General features: G+C 58.2%; 1 protein-coding gene across 10 annotated transcripts; it reads right to left on the bottom strand.

The window, feature by feature from the left end:
* Positions 1 to 605: 605 nt before the first annotated feature.
* Positions 606 to 26,960, bottom strand: RBM10 (RNA binding motif protein 10). 10 transcript variants are annotated; one of them, XM_084870563.1, is made up of 24 exons: positions 26,818 to 26,960; positions 24,622 to 24,763; positions 15,342 to 15,525; positions 13,916 to 14,158; positions 12,007 to 12,076; positions 10,188 to 10,261; positions 8,809 to 8,895; positions 6,550 to 6,610; positions 6,263 to 6,439; positions 5,727 to 5,887; positions 5,461 to 5,558; positions 5,290 to 5,377; positions 4,510 to 4,696; positions 4,270 to 4,412; positions 4,053 to 4,173; positions 3,883 to 3,974; positions 3,633 to 3,797; positions 2,222 to 2,371; positions 2,074 to 2,139; positions 1,802 to 1,990; positions 1,645 to 1,719; positions 1,275 to 1,381; positions 1,070 to 1,199; positions 606 to 937 (listed from the first exon to the last, which is right to left on the bottom strand). In XM_084870563.1, the coding sequence occupies exons 1-24, from the start codon at positions 26,864 to 26,866 to the stop codon at positions 812 to 814; spliced, it is 2,985 nt and encodes a 994-aa protein (XP_084726689.1). In that variant the 5' UTR covers positions 26,867 to 26,960; the 3' UTR covers positions 606 to 811. The 10 variants fall into 10 exon arrangements, with proteins under 10 accessions (XP_084726689.1, XP_084726691.1, XP_084726692.1 ...); XM_084870565.1 differs by having other exon boundaries at positions 5,730 to 5,887; XM_084870566.1 differs by having other exon boundaries at positions 4,053 to 4,170; positions 5,730 to 5,887; positions 26,818 to 26,959.
* Positions 26,961 to 27,002: the final 42 nt, after the last annotated feature.

Raw genomic sequence — 27,002 nt, 5'->3', positions numbered from 1 at the left:
GTACAGAGAGGAAGAGAGAGGGATAGTTAGAAACATCGATGAGAATCATCGATCAGCTGCCTCTTGCACACCCCCCACTGGGGATGTGCCCGCAACCAAGGTACATGCCCTTGACCGGAATCGAACCTGGGACCTTTCAGTCTGCAGATCCTCTATCCAGAGCCAAACTGGTTTCAGCTTGGCTGTTGACTAATGAGTTTGCTGACCACTACATACCCTAGGGCATAGTCCCAGACCCAGAGAGGGCCAAACGCAGTGTAGCCTTGCCATTACCGAAATGCCCCTGCAGGCTGGCAAGGCCAGGGGATGGGGTATTCATAATCCTGGCTCTGATGCAGGTGGACGTCAAGCCTGACGGTGCCCTGGTGATGCTGGATTTCCTGGCACAGCAGGACCTTCGGGCCCTGGCAGTGGTGAAGGGCTGCGACCAGAATCTTGTGGGTTGGGGCACAGGCCAGACCCATGTTCTGCCTGCCCCCCACCCCACTGAGCTGGTAGTTTCATGTACAGACCCTGAATGCCCTCACTGCCACCCACCTCAGCCCCTTCTGTCTGTCTGTGTGGGCCACAAACAGCGCTGGGACACGAGACAGAGACACGCGAGCTGTGGACTTTTCAGCTTTTATTACAAAAAATTTGATCCTAGCCCAGTTTTCCAACAAGTCACCAACTCAAAGTCTGACGTGGCCAAGGCCTGTCTGGCTGGGGAGTGGGCTGGTGGACAGGCGCAGGCGCTGCTCAGAACAGCAGGCATTTCATTCTTCTCGTCCCGGGCTGGCAGGAGCGGATGGAGGAGGAGCTCTCGCGGTCCTCACTGGGCCTCGTTAAAGCGGGTCACCATTGTCTTGTGCAATGTCTCCTTGTAGGACTCCGTGGAGGTGACCCCGTAGGAGCTGCCTCGGGCACCCAGACCGGAGCCCCGCACCCGTGTCTGGGCCTGTGTGAGGAAGGCGGACTGGGTCAGGGCACAGGCCTGCGGGTGCCTGATGGCTTACTGCCATCCGCTGGGGGGTGGGGGCAGGCGGGGCTACAGCAGAGAGGGATGGGGATGGGGTCACAGGAGACTCGCCTCGATGGGTGTCACGATGCCCTGCTTCTTGCGACCCAGGCCACTGCCCTCTTTCCAGCCCATGGCCTGGAGCATGCGGCTGCCGATGTTGTCACTGCCCAGACCGTCCCGCGTGGGCTGCTCAAAGTCTCTGCAGGGGACAGGGGCGTGGAGTGAGTGACTGGCCTGCTGGCCCTGGGCCCCCCGCCTGGCCCTGGGCACTCACACGGAGGCGGCAGACATGCCACCGTACTTCCTCCTCTTGGGCTCGGGTGGCTCCGGGATGCCGTATTTCTCTCTGCGCTCGGCTGCCCGGTCCCGGTACTTCATTTGCTGAAAGTTTGTGTGTGTGAGAGGCAGGATATATGGGCATCGGTGGCGGGGTCCCGTGAGGAGGACCCAGGTTAGGCAGGCAGTACATTGTGGGTGTGAGCAGCCGGCATGGGGGGGTCGGGAGACAGCTTCACGGGGACAGGATGCGAGATCCCTGAAGGCAGCCGGGCTGTTCTCGGTGACAACCTGAGCACCAGCTACCCGAGGGGATGGACACGGCAAGGGACGGAGGGGACGGGGTCCAGGAGTGGGTCACACCTCACCTCCATGTCATTCTTCTCAAGTGCTTCTAGTTCGTTTTCTGACAGGTGCGCCCGCCGGTGGATCTCAAGGTTTTGCTACAAGAGGACAGGAGGAGTGAGGCGGCGAGGCCAGGCCGGGCCCGGGCCGGACCACGGTTTTCCTGCCGCCCCCTGTCACCTTGTGGAGCCCGGAGAGCTGCTGGTGCCGGATGAGCGCCTCCTTGCTGGGGAACTGGCGCCGGCAGAGCAGGCAGGCCAGTTTCTGCCAGTCCGTGAGCTTCTCCTCCCGCTCCGGGCCCCCGCGCTCCTGCTCCTCCTCGCTGTCACTCTCCCCGCTGTAGGCTGCCACCAAGCCTCGGGGTGGGCTCTGCGGAAGGGCAGGGGGGCACAGGAGGTCAGGCCTGGCAGGATTGGGGGCACCTGACCCCTCCTCCTGGCCTGGGCACTCACTGGGCGGTCGTCGCTGGCCAGCTTCGGGAGGTCCATGCTGGTGTGCTGCCTCTCGGCGAGTGCTCCCTGCGGGGGGAGGACCCAAGTTCAGGGGCGCCACGGGGACCGGCAGGGGGGTAAGATGGGGTGAGGGGCGGCCACAGCATACCTTCTTCTCCAGGATGGCGTAGCCCGCGTCTGCGGTGGCTGACTCCCGCCGCTCGTCGTCCCGCAGGGAGCTGATGGGCTGGAAGCTGTTTTTGAAGTTCTCCTTCTGCTTGTTGAGGCTGCGGGCCCAGCGCTCCATGTCCTTGGCGATCTAGGGGTGAGGGTGGGGGGAGGCGCTCAGACACCCAGCTCCAGTCACGGCCACTGGCCCTGCAGCGGGCGGCCCCGCCCTGCCCTGCCCCTCAGGCGGTGAGACGGGCAGGGTGAAGGCTCCCGTTTCTGTCATACTGTCACCGATGGTCACCCAGCCCCCCTCCAGCTGTGCCCCCGTTCTCCTGACAACCATCCGCATTACTATGTTCCCTGTGTGTTTTCATTTTGCCATTCCAAAATGCACAGGATGGCTTTCTCTTGTCTAGAATTTTTAAAATATATATATATATTTTTTTTTTAATTCTTTTTTTTTTTTTTTTTTGCGACTGTCTGAAATTTCTACAACCTTGCTCTGGAGACAGCAGGGCAAGGCCTCATACCATTCCAAAATGCTCTCGCAAGCTCTGTAGGAATGCATAGGGCCACCCCAGACCCAAGCATGCTGGAGGCTTGCAGTAAAAAATACATTTTAATGATTTTTCACAGAGAGGAAAGGAGAGGGATAGAGAGCTAGAAACATTGATGAGGGAGAATCATCGACCAGCTACCTCCTGCACACCCCCTACTGGGGATGTGCCCGCAACCAAGGTACGTGCCCTTGACCGGAGCTGAACCCGGGACCCTTCAATCTGCAGGCCGACGCTCTATCCACTGAGCCAAACCGGTTTCAGCATCTCGTCTATAATTTTTATTTACATCTGATCTTTTGCCACATCCCATATTATACTGTCTCCCCCCAGCACACACACACATATGAACACCATGTTTAGAATTGGCCAGATTGCCAATTTCCTGCTGCTAAGGGCTGCACCCAGACTGTCATATCTCCCTATCACACGGACAGTGAGCGTCCCGCCAACTGCTCACACAGAACACTGCAGTGGCTGGTTCCTGCCCACCCCGGCTGGGCCCGAGTTCTCTGGGACATCTACATGCAGACATGGACACCCCCATACTGAGTGGGGTGAGCCCAGAGGTGTATGCAGGCCAACACCGGCCTACGCTCCCATCAGCGGGGTGAGGGTGCCCGCTGGGGGCCAGGAGAGCTGACAAAGCCCACGTGGATGGCACCGGCCACCTCGGGGAGGTGTGAGGCCCTGCCCGCCTCAAGGTCACACAGCAGAGAGCGGAGCTAGGCCAGGGCCTGGTAGCCACATGTTCCCTCAGCAGCGGGTGTGTGTGTGTGTGTGTGTGTGTGTGTGTGTGATGGGACGGAAACATGGAAGACATGAACATGACTACTGGACGCAGGGGCTCACCTGCTGGGCTGTCTTGGTCTTGTGCTTCTCCTTCTTCTCTTTGCCCTCCTTGGAGGGCGCCCCTGTCTCCTTATGGCCGTCGGCGGACTGCTCCATGGCGGGCACGTAGGTCCGCCGCTCCCCGTCCCAGTACAGGTACTGCTGGCTCTGAGCGTTGTAGTAATACTGGGGGGCGGGGGGAGAGGGGCATGAGGGAGGAGCTCCAGAAGGAAAATGAAGCCCCCCCCTCGCTCCCTGCGCTGCCCCTCACTTGGGAGTTGGGGTCGTAGTAGAGGCCGGTCTGAGGGTCATAGTAGTAGCCGGAGGTCTCGTCGTACTGGTAGGTGGACACGTCGGGAACGGCTGGGGGTGATAAAGGGGAGTCAGCCCCTGCCCGGCCTCGTTGGGAACCCCCCCCCCAGGCGCAGGCCGGCTACTCACGGTACTGGCTGTAGGACTCCTGGGCGGTGGGGCTGGTGGCTGGCGGCAGGGCAGAGCTGGCGTGCGTGGGGCTCTGGAGCTCCGACTTGAGCACAGCGGGTGACATGATGGTGTAGGACTGCTTGTGGGGCCAGACAGGGGGGCAGGACTCAGTGTCCGCTCCTGCCCCCGGGGTGCGCCCACGCCCTTGGGGCCTCCCGCCCGCCAGCGCCCTCACCTGGCTGTTGGCAGCAGCGCTCTGGCTGCTGCTGGCCTCAGCTGCCGACTGTTGGTACATGCCCGGGGTGGCACCAGCAGGGGCGCGCGGGAAAGCCTGCAGCGACACGGAGTCTGCTCCAGGCTCCAGGGAGGCCTCGGCACCTGGCAGGAGGGACGGGGCGGGGGGAAACACGCCTGTGAAGGGGGGCCCGGGACCCCACGCCTGCCCGCCCCCACGTGGGGCCACGCCGGGGCTCACCTGCTCCGGCTGCGTCCCCTTTGCTTCCAGTCATGCCAGGGCCCTTGGCGCCCTTGAGGTAGCCATGGGCATAGAGGGAGGACTCTGTGCCCTGGCTGCTGCCGTAGCCCTCGTCCTGTTGATAGTAGCTGTAGTCCACCGATGAGTCCTCGGGGGTGGCCCAGGCACCCTCCCCACCCTGGGAGGCCTGAGGGGCAGGTGGGAGGGGCTCATTAGCAAAGGAGGGGAGACGGGGGGACGGGGGAGGTTAGCCTGCTAAGCAGCGCTGCCTACAGCAGAGGCTAGTGACTGCCGACAGAAAGCATGCGGCCCTCCGGACATGTGAGGCAGAGGGCTGCGGGCACAGCGCACAGGGAGGCGGCGGAGACAGGACGGGAGCACAGGTGCATGCCGAGCGCCCCCGGGGCTGGCGCCGGTAGTCTGTGGTGTGGTGCATGTGCCAGGCCTCAGACCAAGACCGAGGGGGGTGCGATCCTCCCCTTCCTTAGCCAGTCTCAGCTCTAGCCCCTTAGCAACTCCTCTTTAGTACAGAAGAGGTGCCAACAACTCAGGGCGCTACAATGACCGCCACGCGGGAGAGAGAAGCAGCCACAGCGGCATGGAAAACGGAAGCCTGGGAGGTGATGAGGAGGGAGGGAGGCTCTAGAGCCCACGGCAGCCGCGGAGAGAGGGTTTTGGGTCCGTGGAAAACCAAAAGAGCAAGCCAGGCCTCCTTGGCGGAGGGCGCGAGGGGGCGCGGCGGCCCGCCGTCCGGGTGGCGGCGCGGAGGTCGGTGAGTACCTGTGAGATGGCCCACTGGGCCGCAGCAATGGCAGTGCTGGCCACAGAGGCAGCATTGATGCGGCTGCCTTCGTTGGAGGCCATGTCCCTGGGGAGGATGTCAGACACTGGGAGTGAGACGGGGCCCCGGCTGGGGGACAAGCTGGGAAGGGACGCAGGGGGGACCCTGACCTCTTAGAACCCTTTGCAAACTCAACGTTGATGGTCTTGCCATCGATGGTGAGCGGCGGGTGCAGGGCCTGCAGGATCTGCAGCAGCTGAGCTGCCTCCTAGGGGAAGGAGGGGAAGCGGGGCAGGAAGGTCAGGCCCGGGGAAGTCCCCGGCTCCAGTGCCCCATTGCCAGCCGCGGGGCCGCGGTGGGGGCTGGGGTCAGGGTCCCCCCGCCCCACCCGGGGGCCGGGACCCTGGCTGCCCGGCCCCCCCTGTGCCGCCCTCACCACGATGGTGGAGAGCTGGATGAAGGCGAAGCCGCGGTTCAGCTGCGTCTGCTTGTCCTTGATGACGCGGACGTTGGAGGAGGAGAGCACCGCGTAGGGTGCCAGGGCCCCCAGGATGGAGTCCATGGTGCTGTGCGGGTTCAGGTTGCGCAAAATGATGGCTGCGAGAAGGGGCCCGGCATGAGGGGGCGCCCTGGATTCTCTGCCCCGGCCCTCCCCCCCTTTGCCGGCTCCCACGGCTCCCTCTCCTCCGGCCTCCACATTTCTGCAGCTGCTGCTTCCTCTCAGTCTTCCTCCTGGACAAACCACCTGTCACTTCCAAGGCCCAGCTCAGCCGCTCACCTGGCGAGAACTCCCCCCTCCAATGTCCAGTCCAGCCGGATCCTGCTCCTCCCCGCTCTCCCCCATCACCTGCCTATCTCCCCAGCAGCTGGCGAGCCTGGGAGAACCGGTCCCGGCCAGCATCTCTCTGGCCTTGGGGAGGCCAGCCCAGACACGGAGGGCAGGGGGGAAGGAGGAACAAACCACTGACTCACTGTCGTTGGCGTTCTCGGAGCTTGGCTCGGAGCCCTGGGACAGGGACTGGGAGGCCAGCACGCCCTGCGCCTGGTAGGGCTGCGGCAAGGGGAGCAGGCCCTGGCTCAGCTCCCGGCCACCCAGCGGCAGCGTCTGCTGATCCAGCCTGGCACCCAGGGGCAGCTTCTGCTCGGCCTCTGTCAGGGGAGGCGGAAGACAGGGCAGTGACAGGGCCGAGGTCCCAGGGCTGGCCACCCGCTGCCCTCGGCCACCGGCGTCCCGGGCGCGGGGAGGTGCGAGGCCTCACCTGACTTGGGCACACCGCATTTGAAGCACTTCTCCCGGCGTTTGAAGTTCTGGACGCCACACTGTGAGGCACAGGCCGGGCCGTCAGAGGGGGTGGGGTGGCGGTTCCCGTTATGCCCTGCAAACCTGGATCCATAGGTCCCCCGGGGAACCCCGGCCCGCCCCGGGGAAGGGAGGCTCCGGAATCAGGAGGCAGGGGGCTCTGGCTGTCACTCTCGGGCCTGCGAATGTCCCCTTCACACGTCTCAGATCTGCCCCCGGCGCCAGCCCAGCTCAGGAATGGACAACTTTACCACCCAGCAAGCTGCCGCCTCCTCCGAGGTCCCAACTCCCAGGACCGGCCCCTGCACTGTCCCGTTAGGAGGCTCCTCTTGCCAGAACTTGCTTCCCTGTTCAGAAACCTCCTTTGTTTCTCGCCCTACAAGCCATGCGACCCTTTCTCGCCAGATCCCCAGCCCTTCTTATCTCAAGGACTAGGATCCCGCTGCTCCCGAGAAACCTGCCTCTGGGGACCCCCGACTGCCACACGTCCCTGCTCCAGGGTCAGTGCTGGGCACCACTCTATGCCAGGCTCTGCCCTGCATGCCCAGGATATGGCCTCCGCCCTCAGGGTCCCCCGACAGCACAGAGGGGCAGGGGAGTGTGGGTCCGGCCACCAACAGGGGTCTGGGGGCACCGCGCACTCGGCGTGGGCAGCTCAGCGGGGATGTCTGATCTGAGGAGACCCACAGTCTGGTTTGGAGTGGGGAAACCATGTTTGCAGTGGCTGCTGAAGGAGGGCGAGGAGACAGGCAAAAGCCGAGGCTGGGAGGAGAGGTGATGCCAGGTTATGGAGGGGCCACTGAGGCTCAGTTGTGGGGGTTTTAAGCAGAGAAGGTCAGGGCGGTGGAGGCATGTTGCTGGTGAGAAGGTGGGGCAGACGCCAGCATACAACAGAGGGGCCGTGGGGACTGTCTGGGGCAGGGGAGCACTGGCCTGGGCAGTGGGAATGGCAGGGAGGGTATTTCTTTTCTTGTTTTTTAATCCTCACCTGAGGATGTTTTTCCATTGATTTTTAGGGAAAGTGGGAGAGAGAGGGAGAGACAGAGAAATATCGATGTGAGAGAAACACATCATTTGCTTGCCTCCTGCATGCGCCCTGACCAGGGACAGAATGGGGAGGAGCCTGCAACCGAGGCACATCCCCTTGACTGGAATCAAACCCGGGGCCCTTCAGTCTGCAGGCCAACGCTAGCCACTGAGCCAAACCAGCCAGGGTGAGAAGGTATTTCTAGAAGGGCAGTGACAGGACCCGATGACCAGGATGTGGAAGGTGAAAAGAGGAAAGGAGAGAACTCCCGGTCTCGAGGAATGTCCGAAAGTGTATGGGAGATGGAGTTCCACTGTTGTTTTGTCCCGACCTCTCTGGAGACGGCAGGCACCTGCCTGCTGGCATTATTATTACTTTTTAACACAAAAGCCCCAACCCCATTCCTAGGCAGAATTCAGCTTCGGCCCTTCCCTTTGATCTCAGGACTGCCACCCAGCGGCGGGGAGTGGGGCTGCAGCTTAGGGCTCCGGCCTCCGGGGAGACCTGCGTCCAGGGCCCCATCAGCAGCGAGCCATGGCTCAGTGCCACCTCTCCGGAACCTCAGCTTCCTCCTCGGAACCAGAACTACAAAAGCCTCCAGCCTGCGCCCTCCGTCTCGGGTGGCCACGGCTCTGTGACGGTGGCCTTTCAGGGCAGGTCACCTGACACAGACTCTCCAGTGCCCTGCGCCTTCCTTCGGAATAACGGCTGACGTCAAACGGTGCCACCTGCGGGCCAGCTGCCGTTCCAAGTGTGACCTCGTCACCACATCCCCATCCTCCCCAGCACCTCTGGGGGCCGCTGCCATTACTATGTGCATGCTGGAGGTGGGAGAGCGAGGCAGAGAGGGAAGGGGCCGCGATCAGGATCTGGGTGGAGCTGGGAGTCACTCCGGCCGGTCTGGTCAGAGGTCCACCTCTCACCCACCACGTGATAACTCCGCTATCGCTAGTCCATCATTTACCTAAGTATCTGCCGACCATCTGCTGGGACTTCCAGCAAGCTCACGCTTCATGAGGGCAGAGCCTGGCACCAGGAACCTGCCAGCCCACCCAGAGCCTGGCACCCAGGGTGGGTGGGTGGGTGAGCGGTGAGGAACTGTGGCCACTTGGCCAGAGCCAGCCCTCAGAGGTCCCGAGGGGACAGAGATGTCGCTGAGCCCGTGGCTGCCGCGGCCCACCGTCCCTGTACCTTGTTGCACAGCCAGTCCTCATTGATCTTGGGCTTGGGGTCGCTGTAGTGCATGGACACCTTCTGGCCCAGGATGCTCAGTGAGTGCTGCAGGAAGAAGCAGAGGCGGGTGAGGCGCAGGCAGCGGTGCCCCAGCACCGCTTCAGCACAGGAGAAGAGAGTGAGCGAGCCCTTCAGCTGGATGGATGAGGGACAGGGAGCGGAGGGAGGTCGGAGAACTGACGAGGGAAGAAGGAAGGGAAGGAGGGAGGGAGAGCGCCCAGCCCTGGGCGCAGTGGTTCGCTGCCTGGTCAGGGCGCACACGTGAACACAAGCCAGCCGGGCACGGGGGCTCGGCGCAGCGACGCCTGCCTGACAGTGGGGAACCCCACCGGGCCCTGACGCTGCCGGGCCACACTCGGGGCCAGCATACACAGGCTACACTGGGGATGAGGGGGCGGGAAGGAGGGAGAGGAGGGGACAGAGAGAGAGACAGAGAGAGAGAGAGTACACGCGCACTAGTGCTGGAGAAGGGAGAAAGAGAGAGCCATACTGAGAAGATGGAAGTTCCTGCTGGGAGGCTGTCTCCCGGGGCCGGCTGGGTCCGGCACTAGCCTAGGGACCGGCAGAGATGGTCCAGGGGGGCCCTGAAGCCCTCTTCCAACGCACTGCCCCCCCCATGCTTCCCGCCGGTGGCAGCGCGCACACCGCGGAACCACACCACGGAGCCAGGCTCTGGGGGGCAGGCAGGTCCTTGGGACTCGAGGTCCCAAAGCCACTGGGGGGGAGAGGGGCAGCCCGTGCCACCTTGCGGGAGCAGGCTCCCTTCCAGCAGAGGGCTGGCGGGGACCCTGTGCAGTGGGCGGAATGGGGCGGCAGGTGAGTCCTGGAGAATAAAAGGAACACCCCTGACCAGGGCTTTCCGTCCACAGAGCAATGCTGGCCTCTTAAGTGGGAACCGAAGGGCTGGGCTCACGTGTGGGGAGAGCTGGTGAAACGGGACTTGCTAATGACCATGCCGACAGCTATGTGCCCCCGCGGCTGGATCCAGCCATGCCTGACGGGGGTTGAAGTACTGGTGCTGCCTAACCCAGGAGCAGGACAGTCCCCCCCTGGAGTGGGAACCTCGGTGGAAGGCCCTTCCCTCTAGCCTTTTCTCTGAAGCTCTATGGGGGAGAGGTGGAGGGGCAGAGCTAGTGGTGACTGGATGGGCTGCCCAGTGGGTAGCGAGAGATGAAAAGAGGAGGCACTGAGGGTCAGGAAGGGGGAGAGAGAGGGGACAGGGGTGGGACACAGGGCCACAGGGCAGGGAACTGTGTCCATAAGAATCAGGCGATGGGGAGCGCTCGATTACAAAGTAGTATTCGTTTGGGGAGGGGGTTCAAGTGCGGCAAAGCAACCTGATTGGCTTCCATCCATCGTGTAGCGTCCTGCAAGTGACTAAACTCGACGAAGGCGAAGCCCCGGCTCTGACCTGGAGACAGCATTCAGATACAGACGCAGTGGGTTAGTCAACAGCTTTGGACACAGGGCGCTCCCGGGGGCGGGACCCGAGGGGAGAGGAGGGGGCAGAGAGGGAAGGGGGAGAGGAGAAGGCAGAGAGGGAGAGAGAGAAAGACCATGGGGTGCGAGGCCAGGGAGATGACTGAGGAGCAGGAGAGAGAGGAGAGGAGGGAGGAAAGAGCCAGAGAGAAGAGGTGGGTGGGGGGAAAGATACACACACGCCAGCTGGGAAGAAAGACAGAGACGGGCTCAGGCCGGCCCGGTGACAGAGACGGAGAGGAGGAGCAGCGAGTAGAGGGAGGGAGAGGGTGCGAGTAGAGATCTGTCTCCAGAGAAGGAAGGAGGGCGGCGGGCAGCCTGCCGGCTCCACAGGGGCCAGAATAAACACCGGAAGGGAGGGCCCAGCTCAAGGCCAGGGAGCCCGGGAGGGGCCCTGTAATAGGAGTTCCGTCATAGGAGCAACAGGAAAGCTGGCCGGGGAGGCCAGGAAGGCTCCGGGCCGCCAGGAACCTGGGGGGCCGGGAGATCACGTCCCCTCAGCCTGGGCCGGTGCAGGGCGGTGTGCCTCGTGAGGAAGCCACGTCGGGCCCAGTGGGAGGAGTAGAGCCGCCTACAGCCCAGGCCCTCCTGGGCAGGAGCTCGGGGCCGGGCCGGGCAGACCCTGGAGAATCAGTGGGTGTCTGGGAGACGTGCCCGGGGCCAGAGGAGGCTGCACCTGGGGCACTGCTGTGGGCACAGACCGCAATCCTGATGGCATGTGGCTGGGCCAGGGTGAAGGAGGGCAAGACCTGCATGCTACCAAGAGAGCCTCCAGGCCTGGCAGGGCGAGGGAAGACCGGGGCTGAGGCTTCGGGAAGCAGCTCTACCTTCAGAGGTGGACACAGGGGTTTGGGGGTGCATGCTTTATCTCCGAAAGAACTGTTAGGGTGCACAGGAGGGTGGAATGATATGATGATAGATAGATAGATAGATAGATAGATAGATAGGGACACAGATGAGAGAGAGACAGAGAGAAAGAGAGAGAGAGAGAGAGAGAGATATGAAGGCATGGGGAGGAGAGAGACTGAGATGGAGAGAGAAGCCCAGGCAGAGTGAGGCCTACTGTGCCTGCCTTGGGGAGCCTGGGCCAGAGATCCTGTAGAGACAGCTCCCCCCATAACCCCCTACTACCCCCAGGCCACCTCCAAGCAGCCTGCAAGAGGGAGGGAGGGCCAGGTGGGGCCAGACATGCTGGCTGCTCCTTGGGATGAGCCTGGGGTGAGAGCCACCCCTGCCTCCCCTCTTGGGGTGCATGGGGGGGGCCCTGCCAGACCTCCTGTCTGGCCAGAGGCCGTCGCCAGAGAAATGTGGGGGGAGAGTGAGGGCAGGGAAAGGAGAAGAGCGGAGAGGGAGAGGGGTACACTGGGAGGCGGTTACCGTCTCAGATACTCAGAGTCCCCGAGAGGAGGGTCCCCGAGCCTGGCCCCGGCCCTGCCCCTGGGGAGCGCTCAGCTCGGCTCAGAGCTGCACCTCCTCCCCAACAGCCCCTCGGAAGCGACTGCTGGCCAGAGCTGTGAGGAGAGCGGGGTGAAGGGGAGAGAGAGAAAAGAGGGGCACCCCAAGCTGCCCATTCCCAGCAGTGGCAGGAAGGCAGGGGGGTGCGGAGGAGGCAGAGGCAGGAGGAGACTGCGGCGGAGGCTGGCCAGCAGAAGGGGGGGCGCCAGAACGAAAGCTCACCTGACGATTTGTTCCTCATCAGCCGGACCTCGCGCGCCTGGACGCCGTGGGACTGCAGCTGGCTGCGGATCTGTAGGGGGAGAGACAGGTTGGGGCCGGCTCAGCACAGGGGGTGCTGGGTAGCTGAGGCCGGCGGGAGGCCTCCAGGCCCCGGGGGGCCATCGGCGATGCACACACACAGTCTCCTCTTTCTCTCAGGGCCAGAGCCCCAGACCCACACCGGTACCCAGTCCCAGCGTTCGGCCCCGGGCTTGGCGAGTCAGGCGAAGGGCAGGCCTGGCGCAGGGTGAAGCAGGGCAGCGTGGCGAGCCTGGCTGTGGAGAATGGTGGGCGGGGGCAGCCTGACAAGAGGCTTGGTGCAGCCACAAAGCGAGGAAAGCTGGGATGCAGCTCTGGCCCTTGGCAAAGGGCTGCCCTCTGCCTGAATCCAGAGAGCCATGACACATATATGGAAACTAGCGAGGACTGGGGTCTGAGCACGCTCCAAGCCGTGCTTGCTCTTGCCCCTAGAACCCGAGGGGAGAAAAACTTGGGGCAGAGACCAAAAGGGATGGTTTGGACGAAGGAAGTCAGAGGGGAGCTGCAGAGGCCATTCGGGATCAGGCCCAGGTGAGGCAGGGTCTCTAGGCCAGCGCTGGCTCTCGCTTCTAGAAGCCTGGGAGTGTGTGCTGGGCATTCTCAGGCAGCAGCCTTAGCGCCTCTGGGCCTCGGCTCCCTCATCAGGTAAAACAACAGAAAGGAGACTCGACGCACACACGCACGCACAGAAGGATGAAAAAGGACACACACAGGAGATTCTCAGGAGCACACACACGCAGGAAGGGCTCAGGAAACAGCCAGGATTGGGCTCTGGGCCCACCTGCTCGGTTTCAGACCCCGACTCTGCCCTGCCACTCACTGGCTGGGACTTGAGACAAGTCACTTCACTGCTGGGGGCCTGGCTCCCTCATCCGGAGAATGGAAATGCAAGGGGTACCTTCTCCGAGGGGTGCTGAGGACCGAGTCCTCAGCGCTCAGTACTGTGTGACCGGGCAGCGGGCAGGCGGGCCAGACGGGGCGGCTGGCAGAGCTCAGGAGAGCTGAGCAGAGAATTCACAGGGAAGGGAGGGGAGGGAGGAGGAGGGAACCGGGAGGCTGTGCCGGGCCCTCGGATTGACTGGGGCTCCTCAGGGGAAGTCGGCAGGACAAAGGAGAGGAAGGTGGGAGGGAACACCACAACGGAAAACAGCCTGGAGAGACTGTTAGCAGCGCGGGAAGGAAGTCAAAGAGGAACCCAAGGCTTGTCTGGCTGGAGTGGCTCAGCTGGTTGGAGCACCATCCGGGCATGGTTCGATTCCCGGCAGGGCACACCCCCAGGTTGTGGGTTCGATCCCCAGTTGGGGCATTAACGGAAGGCAACTGAGCAATGTTTCTCTCTTTCTCTCCCCCTTCCTCTAAGCATTCTTTCTCCTCCCTCTGTCTCTGCCTCTCTCTCTCCCTTCCTCTAAGCATGAGGATTAAAAAAACAAAACAAAAACAAGGCTTTTTGGCCAGGCCAGGAAGGGGATCTGATGCAGTTGCCAAAAGAGGGCAGGGGGAGGGGCGAGAATAAAATCTGAGGGGACCCTTTCCACCAGCATCACCTCCACCACCAGCAGTGCCCGGAATGAGGCCTGGCACCGGGCCTGGCGGACGGACGCAGGCCAGGAGCACGTGCACGAGGAACGCCCTGCTCCCTTCCGTGTCCGATCTCTCCGCCACTCCGCTCCTCCTCCAGACCAGGAGGACAGGTCCGTGCCGGAGGCCGGGGCCGGTGGGGGGAGGGATACCAGGTGCCCAGGGCAGGCCGAGGGGCAAGCTGAGGGCCTCTGAGGAAGCCCAGCCTGGCCGCCTGCTCAGCCGCCTGCCCGGGGCCACGGGGGGCACGTACGTCATCCTCAGTGGCTGCCTGTGGCAGCATCCTCAGCATGACGATGTTACTGGCCTTCTCCTCCTCCTCCTCCTCCTCCTCCTCCTCCTCCTCCTCCTCCTCATCCTCCCCTGGCTCCGTGCGATAGTCCTGGTCCCGATAGTCGCCGTCTCGGGGGAAGCCCGGCGGGCCGGTGGGGCTGTGCCGCCGCCGCCGCCGCCGCCTACGCTGAGTCTCGGAGCCCGGGGAGGCCTCGTAGGAATCCTGGCCGACAGAACGAGACGACAGACACCAGACGCGCGGTCAGTCTGGGCTCCCGGGCTGGCCCTGGCTCTGAGGCAGGCAGGCAGGCTCTGAAAGCCAGGCTGGGCGGCTCCGGCAGAAGGCTTGGGGCAGGCAGGGGTGCACCCCTCCTGGCTGAGCCCCTCTCCCCGGGACCTGGTGACTCTGCGGGCTGCCGAGGAGGGGGGAGGGGAGAAGCCGGGGCTCTGCTGGTGGGGGGAGGGCCAGACACTGCTCACGTCCCCTTGGGAAGACGTGGTCTGAGGCTGGCACGCCAAGCCTGCCCTCTGTTCCTCCCTGCCCCTCCCCGGGCCGCTCAGCTGGTTCTGTGCACAACTGTTCCCTGTGCCACGGAAGGCCGTGCGTGGCCTGAGATTCCCGGCCTGGGCCGGGGCCCTGCAGCCACGTTGTGCGTACGGGCACAGCTTGGTCAGAGCCAAGCAAACGGGCAGGGCCCCAGCACGCCCCCTGGTCCCCGATCCTCCTGACCAGCCTGTCACCACCAGGACCCCTCCTAACGGGGCGTGGTGCCGGCTCCTTGGCTGCTGCCACCCCGCCCGCCCTCGGGAGGGCCAGATGGTGCGGTGCTCCGCTCCTATCCTCCCCACCCCACTGCCTTCCCCAGCTGGGAAAGCTGGGTGCTTATCACAGGGGTCTCTGCATCTGACCCCCCCCCACCCCGAGGGAGGCTGCGGCCTGCACTCTGCCTTCCAGGGCTGAGGCTGCCAGAGCATTCTTCCCCCGCTGAGTAAGAGCTGCTGCCGCTCACGGGGGGTTTGCCTGCGGCAAGGCTGCCTGCTGGGGAGCACCGTGCCTTCCTAGGGCTGGCGCCCACATGGAGCACGGGGACCGGCCTGGGAGGGAACGCCCCTGCCGGCCCCCCAGAGCTGCTCTGCATGGTGGGAACCATGTCCCGGAGCCTCGCACTGGCCAGGAGCAGGCGTGCACGGCTTAGTGACCATGTGCCCCAGCTGAGTCCCGGGAAGAGGGAGAGAGGGGGCGGCGAGGGCCCCCGGAGGTAGAGAGCCAAGCATATGGAGGTCAGGGAGCCCCGACTGGGGAGAGGAGCCCCCGAGGGGGAGGCCAAGCCACCGAGCACGGTCCGAAGGCCTAGAGGCCCTGCAGGAGCCCCCCACCCTCCACCCGCCACCGGGCCGCCCCTCACCTCGGCACTCTGCTCCTCGGAGGAGTCGTCGTAGTCGTGCTTGCCCTCCTGGCTGCCGTACTCGCGGGGGTACGAGCGGTAGTCCATGTCCCGGTAGTCATGGTCCCGGCTGCGGTTCTCCCCGCCGTCGTCCTGGGAACGGTCGGCGGCTCCGTAGCGGCCGGTCCTGTCCCCACGACCACCCCTGGGGGAAGGCAAGTGGGGGGTTACAGGCCGTCCTTTCTGTAAGACCCACCCCGTTTCAGCCCCTCAGCCCCAAGCCCGACAGGGCCCTAAACCCAGACCCGCACAATCCACTCCTCCCCTCCCCTCCCCTCCCCTCCCCTCCCCTCCCCTCCCTCCCTCTCCCGTCCATGCCTCCGTCCTTCCCCGGGCTGCGGGCGAGGACTCCTGACCCCCACCCGGGACTCCAGCCAGCTCCCTCTCTACACCCCAAACGTGAGTGAGAGCTCTCCAAGGCAAAGCCAACCGAGCCCCGCCTGTCACCCCCTTCCGTGTCTCCCTCTCCCTCTCAGGATGAGACACCAAAATGCTCACCGAGGTCCTACAAGGTCTGCGGGGTCCTGCAGGCCCAGGTCCCTGCCCCCGCCCCCCTCTCTCTGCCTCACTGTGCATTTTGCGCCTGCCTGTGGCTCAGTCGCCTCGCCAGCACTAGCAGCTGTTCCGTTTAAACGCCCACTGCAGTGACTGGAAAGTAATTATCGCAAAGCTGACTTAATGTGCATTTCTTCGATGACTTAAAAAGTATTAGACCGGCCCAGCCGGTGTGGCTCAGTGGTTGGCGTCGACCTACAAACCAGGAGGCCAAGGTTCAATTCCCAGTCAGGGCATATGCCTGGGTTGCAGGCTCGATCCCCAGTGGGGGGTGTGCAGGAGGCAACTGATCAATGATTCTCTCTCATCCTTGCTGTTTCTCTCTCCCTCTCCCTCTCTGAAGCCAATAAAAATATGTTAAGAAAACAAATACACTACCACTAGCAGGAGCCCAATCCCGGTCAGGAACAACTAGCATGTCTATTGCTAAGGGTCTCCTAAGATACTAGCTAAAACAACCCAACAGCCGAGACTGGTTTGGCTTAATGGATAGAGCGTCGGCTTGGGGACTGAAGGGTCCCGGGTTCGATTCCGGTCAAGGGCATGTACCTTGGTTGCGGGCATATCCCCAGTAGGGGGTGTGCAAGAGGCAGCTGATCGACGACTCTCTCATGGATGTTTCTAACTCTCTACCTCTCTCCCTTCCTCTCTGTACAAAATCAATAAAATATATATTAAAAATAAATAAATAAATAAAATAAAACAACCCAACAAAGGAATGAAGAAAAGAGATTAAAAGCTGGAAAGGAGAAGGTAAAATCACCAGCACTTGTCAATGAAATGAAGATGTGACTGCAAAGTCTAAGAGAATCAACTGGAAAATGATTACAAAGCAGCAAGGATGCTAGATACAAAATTAATATGCAGAAATAAATACCTTGCCTGTATTCAGGATGCCGCTGTTTATTTTAAAAAATATATATCTTATTGATTTTTTATAGAGAGGAAGAGAGAGGGATAGTTAGAAACATCGATGAGAGAGAAACATCAATCAGCTGCCTACTGCACACCCCCTACTGGGGACGTGCCCTCAACCAAGGTACATGCCCTTGACCGGAATCGAACCTGGGACCTTCCAGTCCGCAGGCTGACGCTCTATCCACTGAGCCAAACCGGTTTCGGCTCCACTCTCTATGCTTTAGAAGCAAGTCACTAAGGCCAGCCCAGCCTCAAGAGGAGGGGAATTAAGTTCTACCTCCTAGAGTGAAGCGTATCTATCTATATTACTTGGAATTCTTTTGGAAGAAAGGGTTACGATAGAACGCTTTTAACTTAACAGATCTTCAAAAGTCCAAATGTCTGACAGGAAATGGAACAATCCCTATGGAGGGGGCTTTGGCAATAGCTGGCAAAACTCAAAACCTATATACTCTCTGCCCACCAGTTTTCCTGGGAACTCAACGGACTGATATGCTTGCATACATACAGAAACATTATTCACTGCCCTAACCGGTTTGGCTCAGTGGACAGAGCGTTGGCCTGAGGACTCAAGGGTCCCAGGTTCAATTCCGGTCAAGGGCATGTACCTTGGTTGCGGGCACATTCCCAGTAGCGGGTGTGCAGGAGGCAGCTGGTCGATGTTTCTCTCTCATCGATGTTTCTAACTCTATCCCTCTCCCTTCCTCTCTGTAAAAAAAATCAATAAAATATATTTAAAAAATACATATTGTAAAGGTGAAACAACTGAAACAAACGAACAGATCAGTGAGACCAGAGAGTCCACAGTACAAATACAACATATGGAAATTTAGAATAAGCCAAAGGTTGCATTTCAAATGAACCGGGTGTGTGTGTGTGTGTGTGTGTGTGTGTGGAGGAGAGGGATAGATTAGTCAATAAATACTAGTTGTGATAACTGGTCCAGGAATCGGCAAACTACAGCCCATGGGCCAAACCCAGTCACCTACAGAGAGTTTACATGTTGTCCGTGGCTGATTTCCAAAGATAAGATAATTGCTAGGTGGTCCTCCACAGAAAAATTCTGGCCCTTAAGAAAATCAAGTTATTTATCTACTTCACTTCTTACACCAACGACATTCTATATGGATAAAAAAGTTAAATCCTTGGATAGAAACCATAAAACAATCAGAAAGGAAATATGATGACCTCAAGAATGGAATAAGGCTTTCTAAGCAAAACAAAAACCAGAAGTCATAAAAAAGAAAACATAAACTCTGGCTTCATAAACATTTAAAAATATCTAGAGTAAAAAACGCCATAAACATGTGGTAAAGCAAGCACAGTGAATGTTAATGATAGAATCCAGTGGGCAGGTATAGAGGTGTTCACAGTAAAATTCTTTCAACTTCGCTGTATGCTTGAAATTTCACGATACATTCCTGAAAAAAAAAAAAAAAACAAAAAAAACCAGACAAAACCGGTTTGGCTCAGTGGATAGAGCGTGGGCCTTCGGACTGAGAGGTCCCAGGTTCGATTCCGGTCAAGGGCATGTACCTTGGTTGCAGGCACATCCCCAGTAGGGGGTGTGCAAGAGGCAGCTAATCGATGTCTCTCTCTCATCGATGTTTCTAACTCTCTATCCCTCTCTCTTCCTCTCTGTAAAAAATCAATAAAATATATTAAAACACACACACACACACACACACACACACACACACACACCTATCTATAAAGCTAAAAGATGGGGAAAATAAAATGTCTCCAGGCATTTTGGTTGTTTTCCAATTTTTGATAGTTGTTCATTCATTTAACAAACATTAACGTGACATTTGCTATGTGCCAGGCACTGTTCTAGGCTGCGGATACGGCTGTGAACAAAGTGAAGTCCCTGTCCTGTGAGCTCAGCTTGGAACCCAATCGTTTCCTTAGGGTGAATGGCTCAGCAGGAAGCAGCTGGTATGAGTATTCTGAAGGTCTTTTATATGAACAATGCTTTTCCATCTGTGCTTACTATAGGTAGCCCTCAATATTTGAACTCGTCAGCAGAATTTAAAAATTGAACAGTTATTTATTTATTTATTTTTAAATATATATTTTATTGATTTTTTACAGAGAGGAAGGGAGAGAGATAAGAGAGCTAGAAATGTCGATAAGAGAGAAACATCGACCAGCTGCCTCTTGCACACCCCCCACTGGGGATGTGCCCGCAACCAAGGTACATGCCCTTGACCGGAATCGAACCTGGGACCTTTCAGTCCGCAGACCGACGCTCTACCACTGAGCCAAACCGGTTTGGCTAAAAATTGAACAGATTTAAAGAAATGTTTCTATTAAATCCTTACCCTCTGACACTGAGAATATAAACCGAACAAGTTTGGACATTAAACTCTTACTATCTTAATTCAGGAAGAGAACAGCCTGGCCACGGGCTGTCCCATGCACTGAGAGGTTGCAGGGCACATGATCCCCAGTAGGTGGCATGCAGGAGGCAGCCGATCCATGTTTCTCTCTCAAATTAAAAAAAGGCCACCATTAGTAGAATGTGTAAAAATCAGGACGGGAACAGATTTAGATGGTAAGAAACCCTTTTCATTGGCCACAGAGCACTTTGATTCAACGCCGTTCAAAGGCAGACCCTACTCATAAGACATTTCCAGGAAGTCGGACTGAATCATAATATGCGAGGACTGCCACAAAATGAGTATATTTCTAGAAAACATAAAATTCCAAAATTAGGAGAAGTGGACAAAATAATAATAAAGAACGCAGGCCCTTTTATTTTATTTTTTAAAAACAATACTTTGATTTTAGAGAGTATGGGAGAGGTTAGAGAGATAGAAACATTAATGACAAGAGAGAATCATGGATCGGCTGCCTCCTGCACACCCCTAATTGGGGATTGAGCCTGCAACCTGGGCATGTGCCCTGACCTGGAATCAAACTGTGACCTCCTGGTTCATAGGTCAACGCTCAACCTCTGAGCCACACTGGCCAGGCACAGGCCCTTTTAAAGGTGAGTTTTACCAAGCTTTCAAGGGGCAGATAATCTATACATACATACATACATACATACATACACATACACACACACACACACACACACACACACACACACATATATGTATAAAACGAGCGAGGGGCCATTGCATCCAAAACAGAATGGACGACCGACTGAACAAGCTGAGTGGGACGACAAGGCCAGCAGGGGGGTTAGTGAGGGACACCAAACAACTGAATACCAGGCAGCACGGGGCAATCAGGCCGGCAGGGAGGGCTGTGAGGGGTGACCAAGCCAGCAGGGTGGGGGGGGGCAGTTGGAGGCAACCAGGCTGGCAGGAGGGGCATTTAGGGGCAACCAGGCTGGCAGGGGGGCAGTAAGGAGCGACTAGGCCGGCAGAGGGAGGGCTGTTGGGAGCGACCAGGCCAGTGTGTGTGTGTGTGTGGGGGGGGGGAGTTAGTGGCAATCAGACTGGCAGGCAGAGGTGATCAGCTTGGCAGGGGGCCAGTTAGGGGCAATCAGGCAGGCAGGCAGGTGAGCAGTTAGGAACCAGTGGTTCTGGACTATAAGAGGGATGCCCGACTGCGGGTTTAGGCCCAATCCCACAAATTAACTCAACCAAGATAGCTGTGGCCACTGAGCGAGCAGGAGCCTTTACTGATTTTTTTGTTTTGTTTGTTTCTATGTTACTTTTTCCACTCTGATCTTTATTATTTCCTTCCTTCTGCTTATTCTGGGCTTCTCTTGATTTCTTTCTAATTCTTTTAAGTTGTAGGGTTAGATAACTTATTAAAAGTGTTTTCTTGCCGAGACTGGTTTGGCTCAGTGGATAGAGCGTCGGCCTGCGGACTGAAAGGTCCCAGGTTCGATTCCGGTGAAGGGCACGTACTTGGTTGCGGGCACATCCCCGTGGGGGGTGTGCAGGAGGCAGCTGATCGATGTCTCTCTCTCTCATCAATGTTTCTGGCTCTCTATCCCTCTCTTCCTCTCTGTAAGAAATCAATAAAATATATATATATTTTTAAAAGTGTTTTCTTGTTTGTTTTTTGAGGTAGGGCTATAATGCTATGAACTGCCTCTCAGGACCGCTTTCACTGTGCCCCATAAATTTTGGGTTGCTGTGTGTTCATTTGCATTTGTTTCCAGGATGTTTTTTTATTTTTTTCTTCGATCTCTTTGGTAACCCATTCATTATTTAATAACGTGCTATTTAGCCTCCATATGTTTGAATGTTTTTGAGTGTTTTTACTCTAATTGATTTCTAATTTCATGCCATTGTGATCTGAGAAGATGTTTGATTTGATTTCAGTCTTCTTGAACTTGTACTTAAGTGTTCTAACATGTGGTCTTTCTTTGAAAATATCTCATGTGTACTTGAGAAGAATGTATATTCTGTAGCTTTGGGGTGAAATGTTCCGAAAATGGCAATTAATTCCATCTGATCATACAGACAATAGAGAGGTGACGGTCTGGGAGGGGTGGGTATGAGGTGGAGGGGGTCACTGGGGAAAAGAACCCACAAGAACAACAAAGGGGACACCTGTAATACTTGCAGCAATAAATGTAAAATTTTTTGAAAGAATGGTAATGGTGCTAAGGGTGTGAAAGAAGCAATGATCACAGGCAACGGAAGAGGCAGAAAAATGGTTGATTTGGATAAAGGAAAAGCCGTTAGCTGGGGACAGCACTTCGAAGGCAGTGATACGTGACATGCAAAGATGCTGCTTGCTGACCCAAAAGACACCCCTGGACCGAGTGCTGAAGTGAGGTAAGGCTAGTAGGATGGTTCGATAAATGTAAGAGAAGTGTTTGTTTATAGATTAAACAGTATATCAGACATGTACTGCATATAAGAAAGGTTAAAACAGGGAATCATTTGGCGTATGGAACAGATTAATTCAATTTACATAATTTCTAATAGGAAAAACGATTTTGTTTTCCAACAAATCGCTTCCCAAACAGCCTTCTGGAAGGAATTCAGTTCGAGAACCGAGGCTCCACTGAACTTGACAAAGTGTTTCCCCGGATGTTCCCCGGATACATCCACTATACAGTTATCACAATACTGACTACATTCCTTACGCTGTACTTCCCTGGCCTGTACTTCTGAAACATATCAAGATCCTAAAAGGCAAAGAAAGACCGGGTAACTCTTCCAGATGAAAGGAGACTAAACATTCAAAGCAACGTGTGTGATCTTGAACTGGATCCCGGACTGGGGACAAACAGCTATAAAGGACATTATTGGGGCTGATAACATCTGAACACGGACTTTACCTAGACAAAGTAGGACATCAGCGTTCCATTTCCTGATATTTACAAGTGCACTGTGGTTCCGGAAGAAAAAGTCCTTGTCCTTAGGACATACATGCTGTAGTACTTAAGGGTCATGTCTCCACTAATAACGCAAATGATTGGTTGCAGGGGGGATGTCTTATGGGGGAAGAGAGGGAGAGGGAAGAGGTAGCAGGAAGGAAGAAGAGAAAGGTGACAAAAATGACAATGTGGGAGCTATGAAGACATCCTATAAAGCCATAATAATAAAGACAGAGAGGTTCTAGCACGAGAAAGAACAAGTAAATCAATGAAACAAATGAGACCACCTCCTGGACCTCAGACCCATGTACAGAGGTAACTAGAAATGAGGCGAGGTGCTTCTCTTAGGAGATGGTACCGGGGACACTGCCCACCATAGGAAGGAAATAAAACCAGAATCTACCTTACACCATATTCAAAACTGAACCGAACTGAATGACCTGAATGAGAAAGTTAAAACTATGCAGTGAAAACAGCCGCTGGGATCCTGACTTAGGAACCAGAGGATTCAGAAAGCACAGACCGTGAGACAAAAAGGTGATTAGCTTTAGCACACACACAACCCCCCCTCCACGAGGAGCAGGTAGCCATCCTTGGGGGATCATTAAGCACAATGCAGGAGCCATATCCTTTGGTGCCTCTGGGACCAATTAGAAGCGAAGCGCTAATACACACATGGCAGTCCAGACAGAGCTTCGAACAAACGCAGTGCTGAGTTACACCGAGTTCAGAGGGACAGGAAGCTTGTGTCATTTGTGTAAAGCGAGGACACAGACAACTCCAACAACACGAGATATTTCCCAAGAATGCATTTCCAACACGACAGAGAAGCTGCCCACAGCCATGGGAACTGGGCGTAAAGAGGGAAAGAAAAGGCAAGAGAAGGCCTTTGTACTGACCCACTGGGAACCAGACAAGCACGGTGAACTCAAACTCTGCATCTGAGGGCCTTTCAAAGGCCGAAAAAGAAAGCCAGTGGCTTTATTTGGTAAGAAAGCCTGAAGCAGGCAAGTTATGTCACCTACTCACACTCAGAGGCCGCCCCAGAGCATTTGCAGCGAATCCCATCCCAGATCAAATGCCTTTCAAAAGACATTTTTAACGAAGGTCAAGACGAAATCGCACGTCTCAATATGGGCTCACTTTTCAGAAAACAAAATATTATAATTCCACTTTTTTGGTTTGTTAATCCTCGCCCGAGGATATTTTTCCATTGATTTTTAGAGAGAGTGGACGGGAGGGGGAGAGACACAGAGAGAGATGGGGGAGAGACACATTTGATTGGCTGCCTCCCACATGCACCCCGACAAGGCCACGGATTGAGCCTGCAACCAAGGTACATACCCTTGCCCAGAATCAAACCCAGAACCTTCAGTCCACGGGCCACCGTTCTAACCACTGAGCCTAACTGGCCAGGGCTAATTCTACATTTTTAAAAGGGCCTGGTGGTAGAAGAAGACCTTTATAGGACATTAAAAATTATTTTTTCCTGACTTTTCATAAACCTACTAATAGAGTTAGGTCTGCTTTCCTATGTAACCCTAAAACGTAAAGACCAGATCACCTGCATGGGAAGAAGCTGGGGTGATGCAGCAGGATGGTGAGGGGATGGCCTGGGAACTCTGGAATTTATCAGTGTTCCCAGTATTTCTTGTTCTTCCAGAGTTTAAAAATAGCTGTGAGAGAGTGGCCATTCCAAGGCAAGTATCACGCCAGCTTCAGCCCACTCTGTCTCTGCAATCTCCCACCATCTGACCCGGCCTGCCCCATACTTGTCCCAGCAAATTCCTGGCGCTGCAGGCACCACACTCATCCCCCCCTTCAACCCAGAGCTACAGCTCACACCTCTGCCGAGAGCCCACAGGCACGTGCAAGCCACTGCCCATCTCTGCCTCCCCCCTCCCCCACAGTGGCTGCTCAGACCTTGGCAAATGGCACCATATACCTATCTGGGTCCCCCAAACTAGAAACCTTTCTCTCTCTCCCTCCCTCCCTCCCTCCCTCCCTCCCTCCCTCCCTCCCTCCCTCTCTCTCTCTCTCTCTCTCTCTCCTTTAAATATTTTATTGATTTTTTTACAGAGAGGAAGGGAGAGGGACAGAGAGCCAGAAACATGGATGAGAGAGAAACATCGATCAGCTGCCCCCTGCACACTCCCAAGGGATGTGCCCACAACCAAAGTAAGTGCCCTTGACCGGAATCGAACCCGGTACCCTTCAGTCCACAGGCTGACGCTCTATCCACTGAGCCAAACTGGTTTCGGCTAGAAGCCTTTCTCTTGATCCCTTCCGACCCTCACAACCAACTCTGGCACCAGCCAACTGTTTCGGCACCACCTGTACACTGTGTGGTCTCCGTTGTGAGTCTCCTTCACCATGGCACTCCCAGAGCCGGGCACACTGGTGCTGGCTCCCACTGGCCCCTCCTGGATCCCTTCTCACATGGGGACGGGCCTGGGCTGTCTGGTCACTCACCGTCTTTCATACTCCATGTCCTGATAGGACCTTCGGGGGCTGCTGGAGCCCCTCCTCAGCCGCTGGCTCCGTTTCACTTCCCAGTCACTCCCGCTGCTGTCACCATCGTCTGCCAGCCTGGGCGATGCCTCCTGCAAGGACTCTGGGGAGAGAGGCAGGAGGAAAGGGGTCAGAGCAGGCGGGGCAGAGGGGCCTCCTGGAGAAACCCCTGTTGTCAAGGCTCTCCTCTGTCTCTTGGTCCAGGGACTGTGTCTCTCAACGCCAGTGCTCCTGTGGCCCGGGGGGGTGGGGTGGGAATTAGCCCCTCCTTGGTCTGCTCCGCTCCCCTCCCCACAGCTGTGAGGCTAGAGCCCACTCCCCTGGAACGAGGGGCAAGGCCTGCAGCAGACACGGAGCATCCTGCAGAGAGAGACCCGGTGGTGTCCCCCATTCTGTGCTCAGAGCTTTGACACCTGAAACTGGTAGGCACGTTCAAAGCCGGAGCTCCCTGCCCGCGGGGGCTCTGGGTGCTGAATGGCGTTGGCGATCGGGCACAGTAGGCATGGGTGCGAGGCTTCAAGGAGCAGTCCCAGCTGCCCGGGTGCCCCTTCAGCCTCCCAACAAGAGGCTGGCTGCTGGCAGCAGACCAGGGAAGGCTGAGGGGGCGAAGGGGCCAGCTTGGCAATGAGACAGCCGCCGGTCCCCGGGCTCCTGGCCAGCACGGCTCCGGCCCTCCCAGGGCCACGGCTCAGCCCGGAGTGCTGTCTCTTCCGAGCAGCCAGGTTCCAGGCAGCTCTCTCCCCCCAGGGTTCCGGGCCCGTTACCCAGAGGCCAAAGGGGCCCTTGGGGCGACTGTTCCCAACCACTGTGCTCTTCCCTCAGAAGGGCGGTCATTTCACCCAACCCTTGGGGCCTGAGATCTAAGGAAATCCCGAGAGCCATGTGACCTGGCCAGGGGTCACCAGGCCGCATCCCAGAACCTTCAGGCCTACCCTCTGGGCAGCAATTGGGAAAGCCAGGCAGTCACAGCACCTACGGGGCTGCCACCACACCTTTCCCCTGCAAATACACACACACACACACACACACACACACACACACACACCGATGTCCTCCTCCTCAGGCCACAGGGAGCCAGCGCTGCCTGCTCCCACATGGCTAAGAGTCAGGATCACCACCAGGGCCCCATGGATAAGTGTCCCTACAAAACCCCCATCAGATCTGGCAAAGGGGCCAGAGCCACACACCGGCATCCACAACAGGCAGGGGCTAGTCAGACCCGCGCCCCAAATAGCTACGGGCCAAAATCCCAGGCAGGAACCCACAATACAGCCCCTCTTTAAATAGATAAACATCACAGTCAACAGACAATCCCCCCTCCCCCAAGAGGGGGCAATAAGTCAAGCACCCTTCCCTTGCATTCCTTCCCTACCCGGGAGGCAGGTTAGGGCCCGGCGCCAGAGGCTCCCTGTGGATAGGGACCGCTCCCCGGAACAGGGAGGGACCAGTTAGACATGCTGCGAGGATACAGACCAGGGTCACAGAGCCGTTCTCCCCCGCCCCCTCCTCCTCTAACTGCAACTCCCAAGGATCGCAGGCCCGGAACACTTCCCCACGGACAGATAGGACAGACGACACAGCCTCCCGCCTGCAGATAAGAAACTAAGTTGCAGACACCTGCCTCCCAACGGATAAAGTTCCGTGTCGCACGCACGCACCCCAGCAGCCCCCTCCATCCGCCTCTCCCTTCCCCCACCCCGCGTGCACCCATCCTGCGCCCCGATCGCTCGCGCACGCGCCCCCGGTGTGCAAACGAGTGAAAATTCACGACAACCTTCCCCGGCTCCGGCCGCGCACGCACCGATCGGCCCCGGCCCCGGCCCGCAGCCCGCGCGCCCCCGGCCCCGGCCCTTCCCCGCGCCCCCGCCACCCGCGCAGCTCGATCCTCACCTGGGCTCGGGCTGTCAAGGGAGGGCTCCCAGACATCACCCCGGCCCTCCGCCACCGCCACCAGCTCGCCCGGCTCAGCGGGAGCCGCTGGCGCAGCAGCCAAGCTCGGAGCTGCAGGCGGAGAGGCGGAGGGAGGAAGGGGGAGAAGCGCCGAGCGCGCCGCCCGCCCCGGGAGCCCCGCCGCCGCCTACTCCCCGCTAGCCGCAACCACCAGCACAAAATGGCGACCAGACGCTGCAGCCGGCGCTCCGACTACCATCCACCTACCGAGGGAGCGCGCTCCGGCTGGCCGCGGCGATTGGCCGCCATCCGCCATGGGCCGGCCCCGCGCCGCCCTGATTGGCAAGCGCCCGCCACCTCCCGGGCCCCCGGCGCCGGGCGGACGCCTGCGAGTGGCGAAGAGGCGCAGCGCCTGGCCAATCGGGCGAGGCGCGCTTCGGAGGCGCTCAGCT

This window comes from Pipistrellus hanaki, assembly GCF_964339955.1.
Source record: "Pipistrellus hanaki genome assembly, chromosome: X".
NCBI classification, from domain to species: domain Eukaryota; kingdom Metazoa; phylum Chordata; class Mammalia; order Chiroptera; family Vespertilionidae; genus Pipistrellus; species Pipistrellus hanaki.
This window is presented reverse-complemented; position numbering and strand designations above follow the sequence as displayed.